This window comes from Podarcis gaigeae, assembly GCF_964106915.1.
Source record: "Podarcis gaigeae genome assembly, chromosome: Z".
NCBI lineage: Eukaryota > Metazoa > Chordata > Lepidosauria > Squamata > Lacertidae > Podarcis > Podarcis gaigeae.
In genome coordinates, this window is record NC_139691.1 from 42,063,688 (window position 1) to 42,086,181 (window position 22,494).

General features: G+C 46.1%; 1 protein-coding gene across 1 annotated transcript in view; it reads right to left on the minus strand.

Moving 5' to 3' along the window:
- GPR50 (G protein-coupled receptor 50) overlaps window positions 1-20,890 on the minus strand; it is a gene marked incomplete at its 5' end in the record, with an annotated part of 43,745 nt that extends 22,855 nt beyond the window's left edge. Inside the window, one exon of the mRNA XM_083723055.1 lies at window positions 20,734-20,890. Coding sequence (XP_083579181.1) covers window positions 20,734-20,890 — 157 coding nt within the window. The remainder of the gene's footprint in view (window positions 1-20,733) is intronic.
- Window positions 20,891-22,494: the final 1,604 nt, after the last annotated feature.

Below are 22,494 nucleotides of genomic sequence, written 5' to 3' on the forward strand. Positions count from 1 at the left end.
AACCTGTGTCTTTTGGCTCTGCTAGAATATAGCCTTTATTAGGACTGCTGCTGAACACTGCCCAAAACATTGATTTGCCAGTAATTAGTTCATCCAGATAGGGACGCAGGTGGCGCTGTGGGTTAAAGCCTCAGCGCCCAGGACTTGCCGATCGAAAGGTCGGCGGTTCGAATCCCTGCGGCGGGGTGCGCTCCCGCTGCTCGGTCCCAGCGCCTGCCAACCTAGCAGTTCGAAAGCACCTCCGGGTGCAAGTAGATAAATAGGGACCGCTTACCAGCGGGAAGGTAAACGGCGTTTCCGTGTGCGGCTCTGGCTCGCCAGAGCAGCGATGTCACGCTGGCCACGTGACCCGGAAGTGTCTCCGGACAGCGCTGGCCCCTGGCCTCTTGAGTGAGATGGGCGCACAACCCCAGAGTCTGTCAAGACTGGCCTGTACGGGCAGGGGTACCTTTACCTTTACCTTAGTTCATCCAGATAATGCAGAACAGGGAACTTGTGGCTCTCCAGATATTGTTGAAGTACAACTCCCGTTGTTAGAGGAAAGGGGCGTAGTGGAAGGTTGGATCAGGGAGATACACACATAAACCCCTCCTTAGCCACAAAGCTAAGGATGGTGTGACTTTGGGCTTGACGCTCTCTCTTTTCTCCGTCATAACCTAACTCACAGGGTGTAAGGATAGAATTAGCAGAGGGAACATGGTTAAAGGCTGCAGCCCATGCTTATTATCTGTATCTTTTGATGGTAATGTAGAAGCACCTTCTAAAGACTTGATTAGGTTTATGCTTGTGGCAACAAATTAAATGATGGTGCAGCAATGGGGAAATGCTTCTAGTTCCAAATATCTAGAACTGGTGCACCACACTTCAGGATTTAGTAATAAAGGAGAAACTGACATGTCACATTAGAAACCCAAAGGAAACAGATTCATTTTGAAAACCTTGGTATTACTACTTCTTTCATTAATCGGGAAGAGAGTGTGACACAATTCCCAGTCACGTATATACAGATTTAGGACTCAAAAAATTCAAATGTGTAACTGCAGTCTGGAGTCAGGAGATGCTACTTTTAAGGATGGTCCCCAAGATGACCTAAATGTCAGAGAATGCAAACTACATATGTGTGTGTGGGTGTGTCCTCACCAGCAGCTGGGATGTTATCCTGCACTGTTCTATATGGCTTTACATTTTAGGTGTGTTTTATTCTGGATGTGTTATCTTCGAGTATTATTTATCTCTCAGAATAGTATTTATTTTATTTTAATTTTATTGAGGAGTAGAGACATGAAGAACTCATGGGAGGAATCACAAAATTATGAATGTAATAAATAAGTGTGCAAAGTCCAGGTGAGGCTGAGGTCCATGGAAGTGAACAGCAGTCACCAGGGGGGCAGGTTGGGCTTCAAATGGCCACAACCTATATGACTACTCTAACTACCAGTTGCTTGCAATGAGTGACCAAGCCTGAAGCAGCAGCTTATACTGAAGGGGAAACTATAGGGAAACTTTCTACATGTAGATCTCCAAACTATAATTTGTGTTCCAAGTAAAGCATGGTTTATGCAGTCTCTCTCTTCACTGACTCCCCTATGAATCTCAGTAACCTGGAGCAGCTGGAAGAGCATCTCAAACCATGGTTTTGTTGGTTCAGCTTAATGCCAAACTACAGTTAGCTGACACTGTGATTTGCAGACAAGCCTCAAACAAACCATGGTTTCAGGTCCTGATTTGGTGGGCTCTTAACAAACCATGGTTTGTCAGATGCTAGCATTCAAGAAGATACCATGGCAAATTATTGTTTGGCATTAAGTCTGAACTGGATTCCGTATTCGACAGAAAGGCAGCACAGCTGTAAACCCTGAAGTTTGAAGAAGCAGCTGTTGCCTACTACACATTTATCCAATATGCTACCTTGTAAACTTTCAGCTCATTGCAGATTTTGTCCCCACCCACCCCAGCCTGCAAGTTGATTCAAACAAATTGATTTATTCATGGGTCAAGCCACCGTTCTGTCTGTTAAAGTATTCCCCATAAATTCTCTTGGTTTATTGTACTGCTAGGTCATCGCTATAAAAGAGCTCATCTCATTTTAGACAGAAGCTTTCGAAACCATGTATTATTCAGAATTAATAAGCTCATTATGCCACTCTCAGTCCATGTGATCACTGGCTAGAAATTTTTTTGGAAGAATGATGGTGCTATTGCAATAGATGGGGATCGTTTTACAAGGAAGCATTTCCGTTTCAAAATGACAACCAGGCAGACAGGATGCATGTGTCCCAGATTCTACGCACGCTCAAGCATCAACACTTTTTGCATTTAGTAAAACCTAAGCAAAGGACATGATTCTGCTTCCACACACCCCATTTAACACCCAAAATCCTATGAAGTGGGTTCAGCTGAGGGAGCGACTGGTTCCTCAGTCCTAAACCACTTTGTTGCACTGGGCCTCTTATTGACATGTCCTGACACATTCACAAGACCAGCCACCAGGCCAGAAATGCCAGCGCAGAATTTAACACATGGTAACGTGACACTTCACTGAGGGCAAGTGCAGTCTTATGCTAAGGAGGATGAATATGGATTCAAACCTGTGTTTCCCTGGTTGTAGTTCCAACACTTCTGAGGCTGAACCTATGGTCTCCATCAGGGGCGCCGACTTATAAAAAATATTGGGGGGGCGGGGGCCCATACCGACTTATAAAAAATATTGGGGTGGGCCCAAGACCTCCAAACCGCTGCTGCTGGGGGAACGAAAGGGGCGAGCCCCGGGCTGCCCCGACCTTAAGTGAACCTGTGAGGGCCCGCCCTTTGCGGCAGCCGATTGGCTGCCGCCGTGGGCGGTGAATATTAATGAGCTAGGGGGAATCCCCGCTTCTCGCAGGCCGCGAGATTGTTGATGGGTCGAGAGCCCACAACCCCACCCCCTCTCTAGATCGGGAGTGGCTTTGTTTTAACTCATTACTGAATGTATTTTAAAAGGTAACTATCGTCAAACAAGGAAAATAAAAAATACCAACATAATTTTGTGATTTTACAAAGCATAATATAACTAACAATTTTCTTAAATTATTGGGGGGGCAGAGCCCCCCCAAACGAATTTTTGAGGGGGCTCGGGCCCCCTCAGGCCCCATGGAGTCAGCGCCTATGGTCTCCATCACTGAACCTTGCCCTCTTCCAGATTTTATGGAGCTTTATCTTATATGTGTGCATCCCCCTTTTTATGAGTATCCCAGCACAGAATTTAATTTGCACACAAAGGACTGTGACTTTATTTTTATAGAAAGCAGAGATTTTCCTACGATCACCCACTAAGATTTGTTCTATGAGCCCAAGTGCTGAGAGACAATCAAAATGTCAGTCGCTGGCAATATCATTTTACACAGGGAATGCCTACTTTCCTAGAACAGCAGTCCAAACCCAGAAGGCCCCTGCAGCTTAAAGGCAATAAATCAAATTGGATTCTGGCCTCATTGAATCCACCATCTATCAGCAATCCTGATAGAGGACAGAGAGTCATCCAGGGTACAATCAAGGTGTGCTTTTTCATCCTGCTACTGGTAGAGAGTTGGGGAGGATTCGACAACGACAACAGAGAAGACAATTACTAGGAAGATGACTTAAAAGGATTGTGTGTGTGTGTGTGTGTGTAAGTGTAAGTCTTCCTATTAAGGCATAGTCCTACTTTGGTATTAAGCAATACATGGAAATGATGTGAAACTAAAAATAAGCCAACCTCCTGCCTTTCTCCAAACAATAAAATCATAATATTAGTCAAACTGAAGATCTTTATCCATGTGTGTGAGAGAGAGAAAGAGAGGGAGGGAGGGAGAGTGATACTAATAGAATCCTAATCCCCTAATTATATATATACTCAGGGATTTCCACACATTTCTTTGAAAATGCTCAGGCAGACTCATGTCTACAGCAGAGTACTCACTCACGTCGTGCTAATTTAAGCACGTTCTGTTTCCACTCACTTGTGGCAGGAAGAATTTTTCAACTTCCATGCCATCAATATTAAGCATTTTGTACAGCCCTTAAAAAAAAGCCTAGGACTTGCCGATCGCATGGTCCGCGGTTCGAATCCCCGCGGCGGGGTGAGCTCCCATCGTTCGGTCCCAGCTCCTGCCCACCTAGCAGTTTGAAAGCACCTCAAGGTGCAAGTAGATAAATAGGGACCGCTTTATAGCGGGAAGGTAAACGGTATTTCCATGTGCTGCGCTGGTGTTGGCTCGCCAGAGCAGCTTCATCATGCTGGCCACGTGACCCGGAAGTGTCTCCGGACAGCCCTGGCCCCCAGCCTCTTAAGTGAGATGGGCGCACAACCCTAGAGTCGGACACGACTGGCCCGTACGGGCAGGGGTACCTTTACCTTTTACAGTCCTTAAAAGAACCCACCTGTGGCATTTCAGGAGTGCCCAGTTCCCAGGAATGGTGATTCATGCATTGGTAATTTCAAGATTCAATTGTTTCAATGCACTGTTATGTGGGGCTGCCCTTGGCCCTGGTCCAGAAGTTCCATCTGGTGCAAAACACGGCAGCTACCGAGACACTATCACCAGTGCTTAAGAGCTTTCACTGGCTGCCTCAGGACCACGCAGGCTAGGGGAGAAACCAATTACACTTGCCCCAGGCCTCAGAGAGCTAAGCAACCAGGGGGCCCTGCCAGGAGCCTGCCAGACTATGCTGTCATGCCAAGAATGCCCCATGCCTCCCAGCTGACCAGAGACTTAATGGGCAAAATGGGCATGGGCAAAATGGCCATGCTTATCCATATGCACTGCAAGCCTTTGATAGTAAAATCTGGACCTGCATTACTGAATACTAGCATGTAGCTCATAGCTTCCAACATTTCTCTGATGGAAATAGGAACATCCTAAGTGTTATGTACTGAGTTGAATAGGATCCAAAATGCAGCAGTCTGATTGGTCCTAGAACAATAGGATCCAAAATGCAGCAGTCTGATTGGTCCTAGAAAAATGCAGCAGTCTGATTGGTCCTCAGGAGCCGCCCAATCCAGCTCCAGGTGGAAGTGAATCCACAACTTGATTGGCTACAGGAGAATCTCAGAATCAGCCAATCACGTGCAGCCCATTGTGTAAATAACGTATATAAAGCAGATATAGTGGGGGAACTTCCATTCCTCCTCACCACTATGAGCTGAATAAAGAGTATGAAATCCACTCTCGACTCCGAGTATATTTCATTAAGGAAAAGGAGGGATTCCGGGATCAGATCAGAAACTGGGATGGCTTCTGTAAATCCAGGACTGTCTCTGGAAAACAGGGACACTTGGAGGGTCTACTAGCATCAGATGAGATTAGACAACACTACCGCAGTGGCGCATGCCATGGACTGCAAGCCTGTTGAAGCCACATAATGCGTCCATCCCATACATTCCCTCTTTCTAGTCCTGAGTTATTTGATCTTCTATTTGGATGACTAGGCAACAATACAAGGACCAGTGTGACCAAAGGCTACACAGCAGGTGGGCAGGCGGGTATGATTGATTAGTGATTACTAACTTTTGAGCTTCAAATGTATAAACAGCTATGCAAAATATACTGTGCTGGAGATGGCTCAATAACATTGTTAATCCAAGCTACCTTGCCATGAAATCAATATTTAAACAATAAAGCCACAACCACTCAACACAACAGTATGTATGCAAAATGCAAGTCCTACTGTAAGCACACCAGCACATGAGCTACTCTATCCCCAAATGCATGAGTAAAAAGCAGCAAGCACAAGTAATAGATGAGATCTGGTAGTTTTAAAGTAGGTGCAGTTAAGGTTGGCGATAGTGGCAATGGTGCTATATACTGTAATACAGGGGCGCGGGTGGCGCTATGGTCTAAACCACTGAGCCTCTTGGGTTTGCCGATCAGAAGATCGGCGGTTCAAATCCCCACGACGGGGTATGCTCCTGCTGTTCTGTCCCTGCTCCTGCCAACCTAGCAGTTCAAAAGCACAGCAATGCAAGTAGATAAATAGGTACCACTGCAGCGAGGAGGTAAATGGCATTTCTGTGTGCTCTGGTTTCCATCACGGTGTCCCGTTGCGCCAGAAGCAGTTTAGTCCTGCTGAGCACATGACCCGGAAAGCTGTCTGTGGACAAACGCTGGTTCCCTCAGCCTGAAAGCGAGATGAGTGCCGCAACCCCAGACTGGACTTCACTGTCCCGAAGTCCCTTTACCTTTACTGTAATATGTTTCAAAGACTTTAAAGTATTTTTGTACCTTGCTCATATGTGACCTGCGACCCATCTGTTTTAGGAATACAATATCTGCAGGCATTTCTGTTTATCTCCCTAACTTAAGAATCTGACCGTACCAAACTATCACCGTCTATTTTCTAAAGCCAAATTAAATGTCTCCATCTGAAGTGCTGAGTGGAGGATTGGCTGGCATACCATACCAAAGCTAAGCTGTGCACATGTTCCCAGGATGTTGCATGTATGGAACACATTTTATTACTTTGTCATCTGTAAAAAATACAGGTTAGACAGCTTCTAATCAAACCGAGATTAACAGAACAACCTGGAATTGCTGAATCCTTTTATGAAATAAAATTAAAGAATTCCTTCCAGTAGCATGCACACTACGAAAGCTCATACCAATAACTAATTTAGTTGGTCTCTAAGGTTCTACTGGAAGGATTTTTTTATTTTTTGTTTTGTTTTGTTTTGTTTTGTTTTGACCAAGGCCGAGCAACACGGCTACCTAACTGTAATTGAATCCTTTTATGTTAAGGTGCTCCTTGAGGATAAGACTGATACTATTACTCTGGCTGTAGCAAAATTTCTCTCACAGGCAGTAATGATCAGAAATCAGTATATGTGGACTAAAGCTCCTCTGTTGGTTAGCAAGGCCACTCTTACACATTAATAACTGTTGATATCATTGTTGTACTGTGTATTTTGGATCTATGGATCGCAATAAAGCTGTGTGGTTTTTTGCCACTCAGCAATCCCAAGGTGTGCATCTGGTCATTCCTACACAGCACCCAAAGCAGAACATTACAGAATGATTATTTCTGTTATGTGCGTAACAAGGACCAATATGCCATGGACCTCTGTGCAAATGGATATGTCTATAAAAAGCCTTTGCTTTGGTCTTGGAATGCAAAAGACTGGAACCTGCTCTTCACGCATTATTAGCCCTAAACAAAAACAGCCGTGCAAAAGCACCAGAGTTTGACTGGCAACCCCGCTAGGCAGAAGTGACTCAGCCAAACTTAACAATTTATCCCATTAAAATTCAATAAAAAGCAATAATCAAGTCTTTGCGCAGATTCCAGTAGCAAGCATAGCATTCTTGAAATGCATTGTCAAAATATTATGACACATAAATATCAAACCCTGATGTTCTTTTGTTTTGCTTTGTGTGCCTTTAGTGTCTGGGATCTCTCCTAGCATGGTAAATCCAGCTGCTATTGTGTTGTCTTCTGGACTGCGGATTATTACACAAGACGCGAATGCACGCCACATTTAGCTTGGCGTCTCTTCATGCATTACCTTTCTGGGTGCACACGCCTAAGGTGGCCTCAGTGTACACATAAACATGCAATCTTTGGATGGAGCGAGTGCATATACCCTATGGTTAGGATGTGATGAAACTAAAACAAGTGCACAGCAAAAGTATTCTGTTGCCAGGACCTAAATCTCAGGGGGATCATATTGAAAAAACATCTCAAGACCTGAACCTGAGTGTTAAAAATTCTGTAGATTTTAGTTTAGATTTCAGTATTTCAGCTTTACTCATAGGCATGGGTGAATCCTTCAGTTTCGGTTTCTCTCCATTTCTCATTTTTCCAATCTTAAATTCCCTTGTACATATTTCCACATCAATCTGCAGGGTTTTTTTAACCCCTCATAAATGAATTCAATCAATTTATTATTATTATTATTATTATTATTTAAAAGAAGAATAGTCAACATATTAGTGCAGTTTTGTCCTAATATACACTGTTCTTTGTGCAATTTTGCCTAATATATACATTTTAGTAGAGAAATTTTCCCTAATGTGTTGCATTTTTGTATGTTATTTTCACACACAAAATGCACTTTTCAGTATACCTTAGCATATGCATTTTTGTGCTCATTACTTGGCTAGGGAACTGCATTGCAAAATTTAGAGAAGTGCATAATTTGAAGGGAGGCTGCCTTTCAGTTTGTATATTTTTTCTGGAAGCATGAACTAGGCAAGGTCACCTTTAAATGTGAACCATCAAATTTCTCCTCCAGTCTTACTCCAGCAATGTAGCTGCAGCAAACCTGGAGTAAATTCTATTTTGTTGAGGGGATAAACCACAATGGATGGGGTAGAGCCCCTCTGCTAGCTTCCTATCAGGTGGGTTGCTGCTGCTTAGCAGGAGGGCGATGTGGGAATGCCTGCATGGTACAAACACACCAGCAGAGCCCATTCAGTGCTACTGTTGGATCATTTGCACTGTGTCAACCTCCTCACTTGGTAAGCAGCAGTGACCCACCTACTCAGACACTAGAGTAGCTCTGCCCCACCTGATGAACCACTTCGGTAAAAATATATAAAAATATAATATTCCACAGTGTATAACCCTGCTAGAGGAAAAGTCAGCTTATAATTAAAAAGTGTGGATTCTCCTTTCAGTTCAAGTTCAGTGTAGGCTCAATTTAGGTTACAGTGGTACCTTGGTTCTCAAACTTAATCCGTTCCGGAAGTCCGTTCCAAAACCAAAGTGTTCCAAAACCAAGGCACGCTTTCCCATAGAAAGTAGCACAAAATAGATTAATCCATTCCAGGCTTTTAAAAACAACCCCTAAAAGAAACATGAATTTTACTATCTAGCAAGACCATTGATCCATAAAATGAAAGCAATAAACAATGTACTGCAGCCACACACAATCAATCAATCAATCAATCAGTAGCTGAACTGGGTTCCACGCAGTCACAAAAACAAAAAAGAGCCACAAAAACGCAAAATAAATAGTAAAAACAGATAAACCTCAGCTTAACACTCAAATTGGAAGCATAACACTCCAAACGGAGCACGTTCAGCTTCTGAAAAAAGTTCGCAAACTGGAAAACTTACTTCCGGGTTTGCAGTGTTTGGGTTCCAAGTTGTTTGAGTACCAAGGGGTTTGAGAACCAAGCAGGCATTGGCCTCAGAGCACTGGATTAGAACTGGGAGGACCCAGGTTCAAATTATCCATGGAGCTCATTGGGTGACTCTGGATCACTAAACGTTGTGTGAGGGTTGTGGCGAGGATTAACCGGAGAGAGGAAACCATGCACAATGCCTTGAGCTACCTGGTGGAAGAGTGGGATATATACATATGATAATGAACAAGCCAAGATAACAATTGCCACGCTACTGATTCCATGATAGTGAGTCATGATCTGGGCATGCCATGGATCTAGAGTAGCAAGTATGGTTTCCTGCAGATTTTGGACCAAAGCCACCCAGTTTGGCCAATGCTAAGAGATGCTGGAAGCAGTGGTCCAACAAGATCTGGAGGGCAACACATTGGCTACCTTTGCCATAGATCATCCATGAGATGGGGCATTGGACTGATATCAACTCATCAAATATGCTGAAATGAGAGCTGTGCACATGATACAAAAGCTTAAAGGGGAACCAGCTTGCTCCCCCAATTCTACTTCTACATTTAGGTCTGTCAAACCTCCTGCTGGACTCTCAGCAGACCATAAAAATTCTGCTTGTTCTAGCTCTTCTCTCCATGCCAAGGGGGAAGAGGGACAAAAGAAATCCTCTGTGTAGAAAAATGGGTTTCCCATGCAGGAAAAAGTCCTTACAGGGCCATCCACTGGGAAACAAAAAGGAGGCTTCTCTTCCTGAGCGAGTTCTCTGGAGAAGCCGTAAGGACTTGCTGGTGTGCAGCAAACTATTTCAAAGGTCCTGTTAAGAGGGCAAGCATTTGTTCTATTCCTGTAAATTTACTGTTGCATCTTCTCCTTCTCTTTAAAGTAGTTTAATGCATTTTAATGACTGGATATGCCGCTTTGCAAAGTGGGGTGCTTATTATTTACGGAAAGGTCAAGGGACTGGAAAGCTTTTGAAACGAAAAACAACTTTTTTGCCTTTGTTAATTCTCTCTCTCTCTATCGCTCTCTCTCTCACACACACACAGTGCTATAGGTTCCTTACAAGCTGCTGACAATCCCAATACTTGTAGCTTTGAAATGTGTTGGTTATCTTCAGAGGATTCCCTTCTCTCAGAGAAGCACTGCTGCTGCCAAGCGCCCATGACTGGAGGCTGCAAGTAGATACCAACCCCATGCAAAGTGAGACTGGCTCTGCCCCAATCTCCCTTTTTTGACATTTGCTAGCCAGGCTTTCATTAGGAAGCATTGTTCAGCAATCCTGGGAAGGACTTGCTTGCCTTATAATATGGTACATCGGATGCTGACTTATACCACTGGCCCATCCAGCTCAGTATTGCCCCTCCCAGGCCTACCTGGAGGAGATGATGGGGACTGAACCCGGAAACTCCTGCATGCACAGCAGTTGCCCTACCACTGAGCTAAAGCCCATCTTTATGCTTTTCTCTAGCGTTGCCTCCTGAAAACCTCCTCTCAATGCACCTGGAACAGTATGTGCTGCTTTGCAGACTGCACATTGATTTGAAATCAAACATCCTCTAATAAAAAGATTACCCATCATGAAAACCGCTGGACTAGCATGCATTGTTTGATGAGAGCGATTCCAGGGGATTATTGGTAGGGTTTAAATAGCTGCCGTGCCTGCTCATTTGTTTATTTGAGTTATTTATATCCACTTTTAATGACAGTTCTCAGGGCGGCTGACATGACCCAGGACTCCCAACTCCCCATCCTTAGAGGAAGAGGCTGGGAATACAGAGGAGTGTATCTCAGACCAGGCGCAGCCTTCGCCACCCCACCTTCCTCAGGAGTTCCAGCACCAGAGCAGCCCAGAAGCTGTGATAGAGGGATAAGAAATAGCATTCCCAGGGCCTGAATGTGGCCCCACAGGGCTCGGTCCTGAGGGTTTTGGCCTGCCTGGGATGTGTCCTTGATGCTTCTTCCATCTCTGGATGGAGGATCGAGACAAGGAGGCCACTGAGAAAACAGGTCTAATCCAGTAAGTTCTTCCTATGTCCTTATGTAGCAATGGCTTCCAACTTGGATGGCTTTAAAAGAGGATTGGACAAATGCATGGAGGGTAAGGCGGTCAGTGACTACTGGCCCTGATGGCTACGCTCTGCCTCCATGGTTGGAGGCAGAGATGATTCTGGACGCCCGTTGCTGAAAAACTTCAGGAAGGGGAAGTGCTTGGGTTCTCCTGACACCCTCAGAGGGTGATGGGCTCTCCTTCATTGCAGGTTGCTAAACAGAAGTTGGACAGCCATCTGCCAGGGATCCTTTGGCTGTGATTCCTGCACTGAAGGGTGTTGGACTAGAGGGTCCTTGGCAGCCCCTTCCAATTCTACGATTCTGCGATTCTGTGTATAATTCTGCAGCCCACTACACAAAGGGGAAGCTTACATTAGTAGCTCTGACCACTTTTGCCTCTGGCCCGCTCAGCACAGGCATGTGGCCCTCAACAGGTTGACCTGTTGAGAATGTGGCCCTTGGGTCCCCCCAGCCTTGCTCCAGATGAAGAAAACAAAAATGCATTCCGAATTTTAAGGAGCAGAGTGGCTCTGTGGATGTGCTCTGCATAGGGATTTGTTTTCAGTGCCATAAAGTTAAGCTCACACAGCTCTTTTGCGTGAAAATCAACTCCTGTTTCTCCTCTAAATTTCCTCTTTTCGGTAATCTAATTTAGGGAAGGGGGAGATATGCCGCTGTTGCCATTCAGCTGACCTGTGATGTTTCGATTCAGGCTCCCTTCCCCTTCGCAGTAATGGCAGCTGATAACTCTGCTCTTAGGATATCACAAGGGCAAACGGTGATCAGCTTTCACTGCCATCTGGACGGGGCTATTAAAAGAAGCAGGTCCAATTAAAAGGTTATTTGATGCTCCCATCACCATAGAGCCTATACAAAGGGACACTGTGCATTTCAGAGCAGGTAGGTAGATCTGAATTCCTGAGGTCTAGCTGCTTCTTGTTCCTTCCTCTGTTCAGATCTGCTTTATTTTATGCTTTGTCTGAGAACTGAACTTGCCAACACACTGGCATTGAAGGAAACCTGCCTCTTAATTCCCATAGTTGCCAACTCATTTCTACAAAATTTTAAATATTTTCTTCCCCTTCTAGAATCAGGCATTGTTCAAACATGCTTTGCTCCAAGAATAAAAATATACAAAATGTAATAAAATTAAGTATCTGAATAAATGAAGGATTTTTTTGAAAGATGGATTCCACAGTTCTCTGAATTAAAAGAGCTTAGCATCTTCAAATATTTTGTTGTTGTTACTGTAATGTGATAAACACTGGGATGCATTTAACTGAGATTTCAACTAAGGGTCAGCAACTGGCAGCCTATGTGTTGAACCTGGCCCCCTGAAGAATGTAGCTTGCCTTTCCCCATCTTTCAATTCAGGGACAGAATAGGAAGTATTGAAGTGGGCCTAGCCTTGGCCCTCTTGTGGTTCGTCTCCAAACTCCTTGTTACCAGGATATCCTCTCAGCCAGTCACTAACAATCCAAATCAACATTAAGAAAGTATCTGTCCATGACAAGAAAGTCAAACTGGCTTCCACACAAACTGGCATTTCCCTTCTCCACCTCCAGGTCTACTGTATGACTGTTAACAGCTGCCAGATCGGTGTGCAGCTCCCCTGTGTGGTGAACCATTGAACTGCAGCACACAGCTTCTCAGAAGAAGAAGACCTTTAGGCTCTGGATTGACTCTCCCCAACCCAGCTGACCACTGGATCTTCCTGCTCACACTGGGGCAACAAGATCTCTTTGGTTAGCCATTGGACCTGCCTTGCCCACAACCCCACCTCCTAACTTGTCACATTCTGGTTTTAATTTGTACAAGGCAAAGGAACAATTCAATGGCAGATGCTACCAGAGCAATCTCAAGCTTAGCAGGTGCCTGCAAAAGTCCTGAAAAAATAATGGGATATTCCGACCTTGTGACAGCATGCATTTCAGTTGTTTTAATATTAACTCCAAGAGTGACTATTTCTGAATGTACTCTAATCCGTTTTCCTTTAGCTCAGCCAAGAAAAGCAACTGAATCTTACTTGGAAAGTTATTACATACACCAATGACACAAAGGGGGAGGGAGGATAATTGGCTTTGCCAGCCCAGCTTCAACTCATGAGCAGAAGGTGTGTTTTCCTTGGCAGAAAACACACAACCACATCCCTTTCCCATGGCCATGGTCAACAATATCCATCATCTAAACCTCTTCCAGGTCAATACTTCCACCTGCTCTATAATAATCCCTACCTAGAGTGACCAGGTTATCACCTGGGTATTCCCCCTTCCCCAACTGAGTATCAAGTTTTTAAAAATAGGCATAAAAGCCAGGGCTTTCCCCATCAATCTTCACACACCTGTATCCTTGCTCACTAGACTCATCTGCATAGCTCCCCTGTGTGGTGGGCCACTGAATTGCTACTGCCAGCTTCTCAGTGCAAGAGCCACCTCTGGGCTCCCTCTCCCCACCCAGTCCACTGAAACTTGGCAACAGGCAGTATTCTCAGGTAAGGGTCACTGCTGCCCGTGCCTGGCCCCTTTTTCCAGTACTCTAATGCACAGCTGTCATTGGAAGTGTCTACAGTGCCCAGGACTGATTGTGTTTCAGAGCACTGCAGGAAATAAGAACTGTGGTTGCCAGGTACATATCAGAGAAGAGCTGCCTTCATCTTCTTCATTGTTACCTGGAGAGCCTATCTGCCTGTGCAGCAGATATAATTAGGATGTGGAGGAGGAGGTGACATGCTAAAGACCAACTCAAACTAGGAGTTAGGATGGAGAGCCTTCCAAACAACCATGGGTGAATAGGCAGCAGGTAGTTGCCTTAACCTCTGGTTTAGTAGTCAAGCCCACTTCAAAGAACAAGAGAAACAAAGCACTTCCGGCCTGAGGACTTCACCTATGAATCTTCTCATTGCTCAGTGACTGCCATGTTGAGTGACGAATTGCATGTGGGGCCAGAACTTTCGATCACCTTTCCAACAAAGTTCTTTTGCACAAATGCAAAGTTTCCAAGGGCTGCCCAAGGAGGTTGCGACAGCCAGTGTCGATTTGTTTGTGTGAATGGGCCGTTGCCAGGCCTAGCAGAACTTCCCTCTCACCTTGCCTTGCAGTCTTGTGTCTGCTGAAGTAGCTGGGATCATGAGCAATAAAGCCCCAGATTCAAGCCTCACCAGACTCTCTCTCTCAGCCTCAGTCTCCCTGTCTGTAATACAGTGATAAGGAAACTCGCCTACTTTCCCAGGTAATTATTGCAGGGATTATCTGGATTTTGTCTAAACACATGCAGCAACAGAACAAGGTGGGATGAGATGGGGAGCCCAGGTGGAAAGGGTGTGTGTGTGTTATATTTTCAGATACTCCACAGTGCAAAAACCTCCCCATAAAAAGGGAAAACCAGCACAGAAGCCAAAAGGCCAGGAAGCCGGGGGTTCCCCACCACCCAGTGTTTTTTCAATTTGCAGGTAATTGTTTCCTCCCCCAGTTGGGAGAAGGATTCCAAAACAATATCCAAAGTGGTACAGTCCATTTCTGCTGCATGCACAGGCCCAGCCTAGGACAATGTAGAACTCTGAAACACACAATATGAATTTTGGAGTTTGGTGTGTGTGTGTGTGTGTGTGTGTGTGTGTGTATTGCAGCAAAGTGCAGAAATAAACAGTCTGGTAAGACGGCTAACTGAAAGAATAAATAACCTGAAGGCGTGATACTCCAGGCAAACAAAGCCATTCTGGGTACAAGCTGATATGTGGCCATCATGAAGTCATTAGTGTAACCAACTGAAGGCACAGCGCTAACCGACTGAAGGAGGAAGGAAATAATGCCTAAGAAAACAATCTACAGGTAGTCACTTAAGAACAAATCAGCCAGGGAATAGGATACCTTTATGCCTTCCGCCCCCTACTGGATCTGGTAACTTATTGCAATTACTGTTGCTGTACCCTTGATAATGAACACCGACTGTTTTCAGTGGTTGTCGGTTCACACGCTCCTTTGAAAGTCATCAAGTGCAGTGACAACAAGCAACGGGGTGGTGGTGGACGTGGGCAATTCAATCCCACGTTTCCCTGGTGCTGTAGATTTTACAGAGGAACTTGTGCTCAGACCTGGATGCAATGGCTAGAACAGAGGAAAAACTGTAAGGGGCCAAGCAACTTCTAATGCTACAATCACTGGACTTGACAGCTGGTGTATAATTACAGAATACGAGAAACCAGGTGGCACAGTGCAGGGATGGAGGGGTTCTGTGGACCTTCGTATGCCATTCCACTTCAGCTCTCATCAGTCCCACTTCTTCACCCTTGGCAAAGTGCTAAATTGGGACCTGCTCAGCCATGGAACTAAGTGGGTGACTACGGGCCAGTGACTGCCTAGCCTACCTTGAAGGATAAAATGGAGGTGAGGGAAGAAGCAGGTATACTACTGCAAGCTCCTTGGAGGAAAGGCAGGATATAAATGTTGCCCAGGTGAAGCAGTCCAGATCTTGAAGTCTATATCAGAGGCCCTTCTCTGTGTGGCTCACCCAAGTTAGGTATGGAGGGTGGCTGCATGGCCTTTTCAGTGCTGGCTCCATCTATGGAATACTCTCCCCAGGGAAACACGCCTGCCATTACCATTATCAGGGTTTTAGGCACTAGGCTAAGACTTTTTCCTTCATTCAAGCCTTTGGTAACTAAGGCCCCATCGGCATTATTTAAAGCAGTGACATACCACTTCAAACAGTCATGGCTTCCACCAGGGAAACCTAGGAACTGTAGTTTGTAACGGCACTTAGAGAGAGCTAAGATTCTGAGTGGTGCAACCATCAATCCCTCTTTTTAGGCAACTCTCGGGATTCTGACCCTCTGTGAGGAGAACAGCGGTCTCCTAACAACTCTCAGCACCCTTAACAAACTATACTTCCCAGGATTATTTGTGGAAGCCCCCATGGTCAAAAGGGGTGTGGCACTGCTTCAAATGCATAGCACAGATGCCTCTATGGCAGTCATGGGCATAGCCAGGATTTTTGTTAGGGGGAGAAGGACTTGATTGTGGGGGTGGGGGACAGAACCGATGTGATTGGTTAGCTAGTTAAATATTTCTATTGTTTTACTTGATCTAGGGGGAAGCTGCCCCCCCTGCCCCCTTGGGTGGGATGGATAACACTTGTCATTATTATGTTACTAAACCTTGTTTTAAATTTTATGGCTTTAATCGTGTTTTTTATCCACTGCTTAACCTCTTGTTCAGTTAAAGCCTTCTTTTTTCTACTCTTTTTTGCAAAATGCTCCCAACAAATGTAATAAATAATAGCAATGTTATATACACAGGGAATTAAGGTCCGCACCTCCTGCTCTGTTTTGCTCAATTGTCTTTTGCTTCAGTAAAAGAAAGAAAGAAAGAAAGAAAGAAAGAGAAACCCCTTACACTTATGCAACTTCAAAAAGTTTCACATATAAAGTTCCCAGGAAACAAAACTATACGAAGCAATTAGAGACAGTGCCTTTCAAAGTCTACAAAGCAATGTGAACTTTGTAATTGCCCTTGAGGAAGGATAAGGTACACTGGCACTTCAGTCTGAAATCCCAACCCTGCTCCTAAGAAGTGAGCTGATTATATACCTCTCCAAAGGGTTTTTAAACTGGAGAGGAGTGCCTCATTATTGGGTGTACAAATGGAACAATTGCAGCCTTCCATATGCTCTGTTATTATTATTTTTTTAAAAAGGAGAAAGGCAAGAGAAGATGCTGAAGAGAATAAAAACACAATTTTGCCACAAGCTAGTCCTTTGCCATAAAAAATAAATGCTGCCTGGGAGGAGTTGCTGGAGGAAGATAACAAGCGAGGGCTCTCTGCACAGAGGCGGAGCTAGCTGCTCCGGCACCTGGAGTGGCGCACATGCTGTGCACCCGGAGGTGGGGCTAGCTGCCCGCAGGGGCAGGGCGAGCATCCCAGGGGGCGGGGGTGATGTCACCCAGGGCGGACTGCCCCCACCGCACCCCTGTCCTCTGCCAGTGTCTCTGCAGAGAAGTAAAGTTCCCATTTCATCACATTGAGGCTCCTCAACTCAGTGAAACATTCAATATACCCTAAGATCAACTCCCTACAATTCCCCCCCCCCCCGCATTGTTTTCTTTGCTTTCACTTGATGTCTGCTTTTTTTTCTCTCTCTCCCTGTCTCTGCCCCGTGCTCTTTACTGCTTCCCGGTGATTTAAAACCTGAATCATCCAGGAGATTTCAACCTTAGGCACACCTTCTTAGCAGAATGGGTCCTACTCTCTAGTCCTGAGATGCTCAGCTGTGTATTGCAAACACAGGCATGCTGCACACACAAGTTTCCTTGGTTAGCTATGGGCCTTTCTTCAAATTACTTAGGGGTTTACTGTGAGAAGGCCCTTGGTGGCTGACACTGCCATGCTGTCAAAAATTAGGCTCTTCCTGAAGCCTTGAGAACTGAAAGCAAACGGGACAGAACAAGGGTAGGAACCTTTTCAGATTGAAGAACACATTCCCCTCTAGGCAATGTGCCAGGAGTAGGCAAAAGTGGGCAGAGGAATCAATGCAAAATTTACCTTTGTACAGTTGGTTAGGTTTCTACAAGCAGGCACACACCTTTTTATCCTCCATCCAGGTACGTACAACTCATTACAGTGGTACCTCGGGTTACATACGCTTCAGTTTACAGACGCTTCAGGTTACAGACTCTGCTAACCTATAAATATTACCTCAGGTTAAGAACTTTGCTTCAGAATGAGAACAGAAATCGCACAGCAGCGGCATGGCGGCAGCAGGAGGCCCCATTAGCTAAAGTGGTGCTTCAGGTTAAGAACAGTTTCAGGTTAAGAACGGACCTCCAGAACGAATTACTGTAAGTTCTTAACCCGGTACCACTGTATCGGGGGGGGGGTGTTCCCAGCCGGGGGGGGGGACTACTCCAGGAGAGTGAGGGCTGATAATGGGTCTGGTTCTGGAGGGTTTGTGACCTGGGAAGAATCACAAGGGCCACTTGACGAGATGGGGAGCATTTGGCCCCTGGGCTGAGACTTCCCCATCCCAGAGACAAAGACAAACTGGCTTGCTTAGTGTGATCCATAAGCCTTTAAAATGGTCCCCTAAGGCAGAGCTTTCTAAGCTCTTCATGTCTGTGTTTTAATTGTTTATTTCACTCTTATTGTTTAATTTTGGTGCTGTTGTTTCTTTCTCCTCAGTATCAGTTTGAGTAAAAGTGTTGTTATTATTCTGCCAGACATATGTGTGTGGCATTTTACAACATACACGCAGGCGTTTCAATCTGTAATTCAACACAAGAAGGAAGAAAAGTTTAGACGGCATGAACAGGGGAAGAATATGCAAATTATTTCAATCATCTGTACTTAAGCTTAGTTAAATCAAATAAATACCTACAGAAAAATGAATGAAATAAATTAACATTCTTGGTATTTGCCACCAGTCTGGTTTTCCCTCACACATCTGCACCCAGACAGAGACTTTAAAGCTGTTGTCGACAAGTTCCCTTTCACACCTACTCCGATTTGCCATCCTCAAAGCAATCTCATGGTCAATTTATTATTGGAGGAAAGTTGGAGTCGAGAAACTCTGGTTCCCTCTTAGGGATCTCATCCCTGTCTAAAGATCTGATCATATGCATTGCACACACGCCAGGAAACGTTTCTCTGCATTGCACTGTCTCTGCAATTCATGCTTGTGCGTTCCGGCTATTACATTTCCTACAGATCCAGGGTCCTTAGACTGTTCTGAGCCTAAATCTTCTTCTAAAAAGCCCCTTTTTCAGCTCTCACCCTACATGCAGGCAGGATTTTATTTCTAAAAACCAGAAATGATGGCTGGGCACACAGAGGTTTCTCTGAAGACTTGTTTTCCTAATGGTACCCCAGACAATGAGGGGAACGCTCTGCACAAACTCAGGGGCATGAACTGGAGCTGCACAGTCTTATACATATACAGTGAGGAATAAATTTCACTGAGTTCGTGAGACGTACTGCCAAGGAAGTGTGTTTGGGCGTGCAGCCCAAATCACTTTCCCTATCACCTGTAGATTGCTTGCACAGGCTGGGGGTTGGACTAGAGTACCTCTGAGGTTCCTTCCAATTCTGCAGCTCTGTGTCCCTCCTCTGCCAAAAGGTTTGCAATTGGGGGTGGGGTAGAAACTTTTGTGGGCAAATTTACAGTGATGCCCTAAGCGAAAGGTGCTTTCTCCCTACTTTCTTTTGGGAACAAAGAAGGCAACAATAAAGGGAAAGGAGGAACTGGAACGTGCGCACTCAAAGAAGCCCCGAAGTGGAACATAAGGAACATAGAAAACTGCCTTACCAAGTCAGATCATTGATCTATCTAGCTTAATGTTGTCTGCACTGACTGGCAGCAGCTCCCCAAGGTTTCAAACAGGAATCTCTCTGAGCCCTACCTGGAGATGCCAGGGATTGAACCTGGGACCTTCTGCAGGTAAAGAAGGTGCTCCAGGACTGGGCTATGACCCTTCCTGGAACGGGACGTGCATCTTTTTTGTGTGGTTAGCACTGAGTACTCCAAGAAGGAGGGCAAACTTCCAGGCCAAGCTAAAAGGAGGGGTCCCTATAGACAAATGGCAACTTAAGACTGATAGCTGCTGCTGCAGCAGCATAGTGCTTCTTTCGTCTTGTTTGCACGGGGATGTTGCATGCACCCTCCTATACCTTTAAGTCACGTTCTTTCCCTCAAATAATCCTGGACACGGTAGTTTGTGAAAGGCTGCTGGGAACTGTAACTCCGTGAGGAGTAAACTGCAGTGCTCGGGATTCCTCGAGGGAAGAACCTGGGTGTTCTTATAAACCCGTACGCGAAAGCAGAGCCCTGGAGTTTTCTTCTGAGTAAACGTGCCTGTAACCTTGAGCAATCGTAAATGCGCTTCCTAGGACTCAGGCAGCTCCCCATTGAATAAAGTGGGAATTGCTTCTCTACGTATAGGCATGCGCTGTCAGCTATGGGTTTTTCGGAAGCCCTTTGGTTTGAAAACCGGCTGTATCATTAAACACACGAGGTGCTCTTCGCTAGGAAATTCCCTCTGAGCTAAGGTTACCAGACGTCCCTGTTTCCCGGGGACAGTCCCCGGATTTACAAATCAGCCCCCATACAAAATCCACTGAGGTTGAAAAGTGTCCCCGGATTCATTGGGGGGGGGGGGAATCTGGTAACCTTACTCTGAGCTTCAACTCTCTTCCCCGCCCCGCCCCATCCCGTAATATGGGAGTGGAGGATAATAAACCTGGGCTGCCTTACAGAATTGCTGTCAAGGATTATCAAGTCAAGTAGGTGTGAATGACTTTAAACACTTTAAAAGCCAACTACTGCAGTAAACATGCAGTAAACCACTATGACCTGTCTCCCCTTGATGTACATTATTGTCTTACCAAGAGACGAGACACTTACCATACTTTTGTACAGCTGGCGGTCAGAAATGCAGGGGGCATTTGCCCTAACAGGGCCACACAGACGGCCCGCGCCCTCCGGCACCTTACCACGTGCTGGCCTTCGGAAGTGCTGGTTCCCGCATAATCCCTCCCTGTCTTAGCAAGAGGCCCTTAATCAGCGGGCTGGAGCCAAGACTCTCCCTTCCCTCCCATGGGCCAAAACTCACCGGCGTTGCGGAGCTTGCGGTTCCTCAGCACGGACGTGATCACCAAGACGTTCCCCAGGATGTCCACGACGATCGTGAAGATGAGCACGGCCGCCAGGGAGTGGCGCGCCTCAGGGTGGAAGCGGCATTCCGGGCAGCTCGCGTTGTTGTCCAGCATCTCCATGCAGCTCCGGCGCCGCCGCCGCCGCCGCCGCCGTGCAGGTCCCGAGCAAGGGAAAGCCCTCCCCGGGACTCCCACCCCATCGGCAAAGAATCACCCGCGCCTGACTGCCCGCCCGCGGCGCGCCTGCAAAGCCTGAGCCGCCCGGTTCCCAACTCCAAAAGTTTAGCTAGCCTGGGAAGAGCGACGGGTCCTCCCCCTTTGTGCCTTCCCCTTCTTTCCGTAAGCGTCTCAAACTGCGCGGGGTAGCATGGAGGCGGGCGTTTCTCCCGTCACCTGCCTTTCCCGAAGCGCCGGGAAGGAGGTACCCAAACGTTGCGCTTTTGTCTCTCGCGGGCTGGCAAAAAAAGACAAAAACGCACACAGACGCTCACGCCCCTATTTCCAGGAGCGTCGAATAAGTCGGGAAACCCTCCCACCTCAGAGGGCGCCTCCTTGGGCTACCCTCCTGGGACAGCGCGGCTGTGCCCTCCTTTCCTATCCTTGAGCCGTGCGTAAAAATGGGGACTTTGGAGAAGCTTGCTGGAATAAGGCAAACGCTAGTTTGCCGTGCGCCTTGCAGGCTTTCCGCGTTGCGCGGAGCTGGGGATGATCTACTGCTCTCTAGCCAGCTGCAAGGATTGCAGGCTCAAATATGCTTTCCCACTTCTACCTGTTCCTCCTCTGCCACAGAAAGGAAGGGAGAGAGCCAGGATGGTTAAGAGTGTTGGTCGTTCGCCACTTAGCCATCATGAAGCTCATTGGGTGACCGTGGGCCAGGGACTGCCTCTCAGCCTAACCTGCCCACACAAGGTTGTTCTTAGGGGGAAATGGGCAGTGGGAGGGGACCCATGTGACACCCTCCTTGAGTTCCTTGGAGGAGGGGGCTGGCCATACAATAACAACAGGAATAATAATGTGAAATGTGAATGCTGTCCATAGAGGCAAAGTGCCTTTCATATTGACTCTTCCATGCCTGCTAAAGATATTCCTCTTCCAACAAGCCTTCTAAAATCTCAGTTGGTATCTGTCTTCAATCTGAATTGATTTTAAGTTTTAAACTGGTTTTTTTTTAATATTTAGAGTTGTGTTTTAATTGTTTTAATATATTTAATATATTTTTATTGCCATGCAGCGCTCAGCTGGTAGGGCACAAGACTCTTCATCACAGGGTCCTGGGTTCAAGCCCCGCAGTCGGCAAAAGATTCCTGCATTGCAGGGGGTAGGACTAGATCGCCCTCAGGATCCCTTTTTGTTTTTGTTTTGTTAATATGGAGTAGAAATCAAAAGGTCTGCTCGCTAGGAGAAATGCAGGATGAGGATCAATAGTGAAAGGGCACATCCAGCACCAGATACAGGAATACTTACACAGTAAATAGCGACACTGAAGGCAACTTCAGTTGAAGGCAACTGACAGAGCTATCTTTAGCCGATATGGCACCGGGGTGCAAATATCCACCCAGCACCCCCAAATTATCATGGATAGTGTTGGGGTGGCTGTAGCTGCACACTGCCAGCCATCTGGGGGGACGCAACTCTCCCCCATGCCACTGCGGGAGAGTGATCCTCGCGGAGGCTTAGGAGTGAAGTTGCGCCCCTCCCAAGCCACCTTGGGAGGAGAG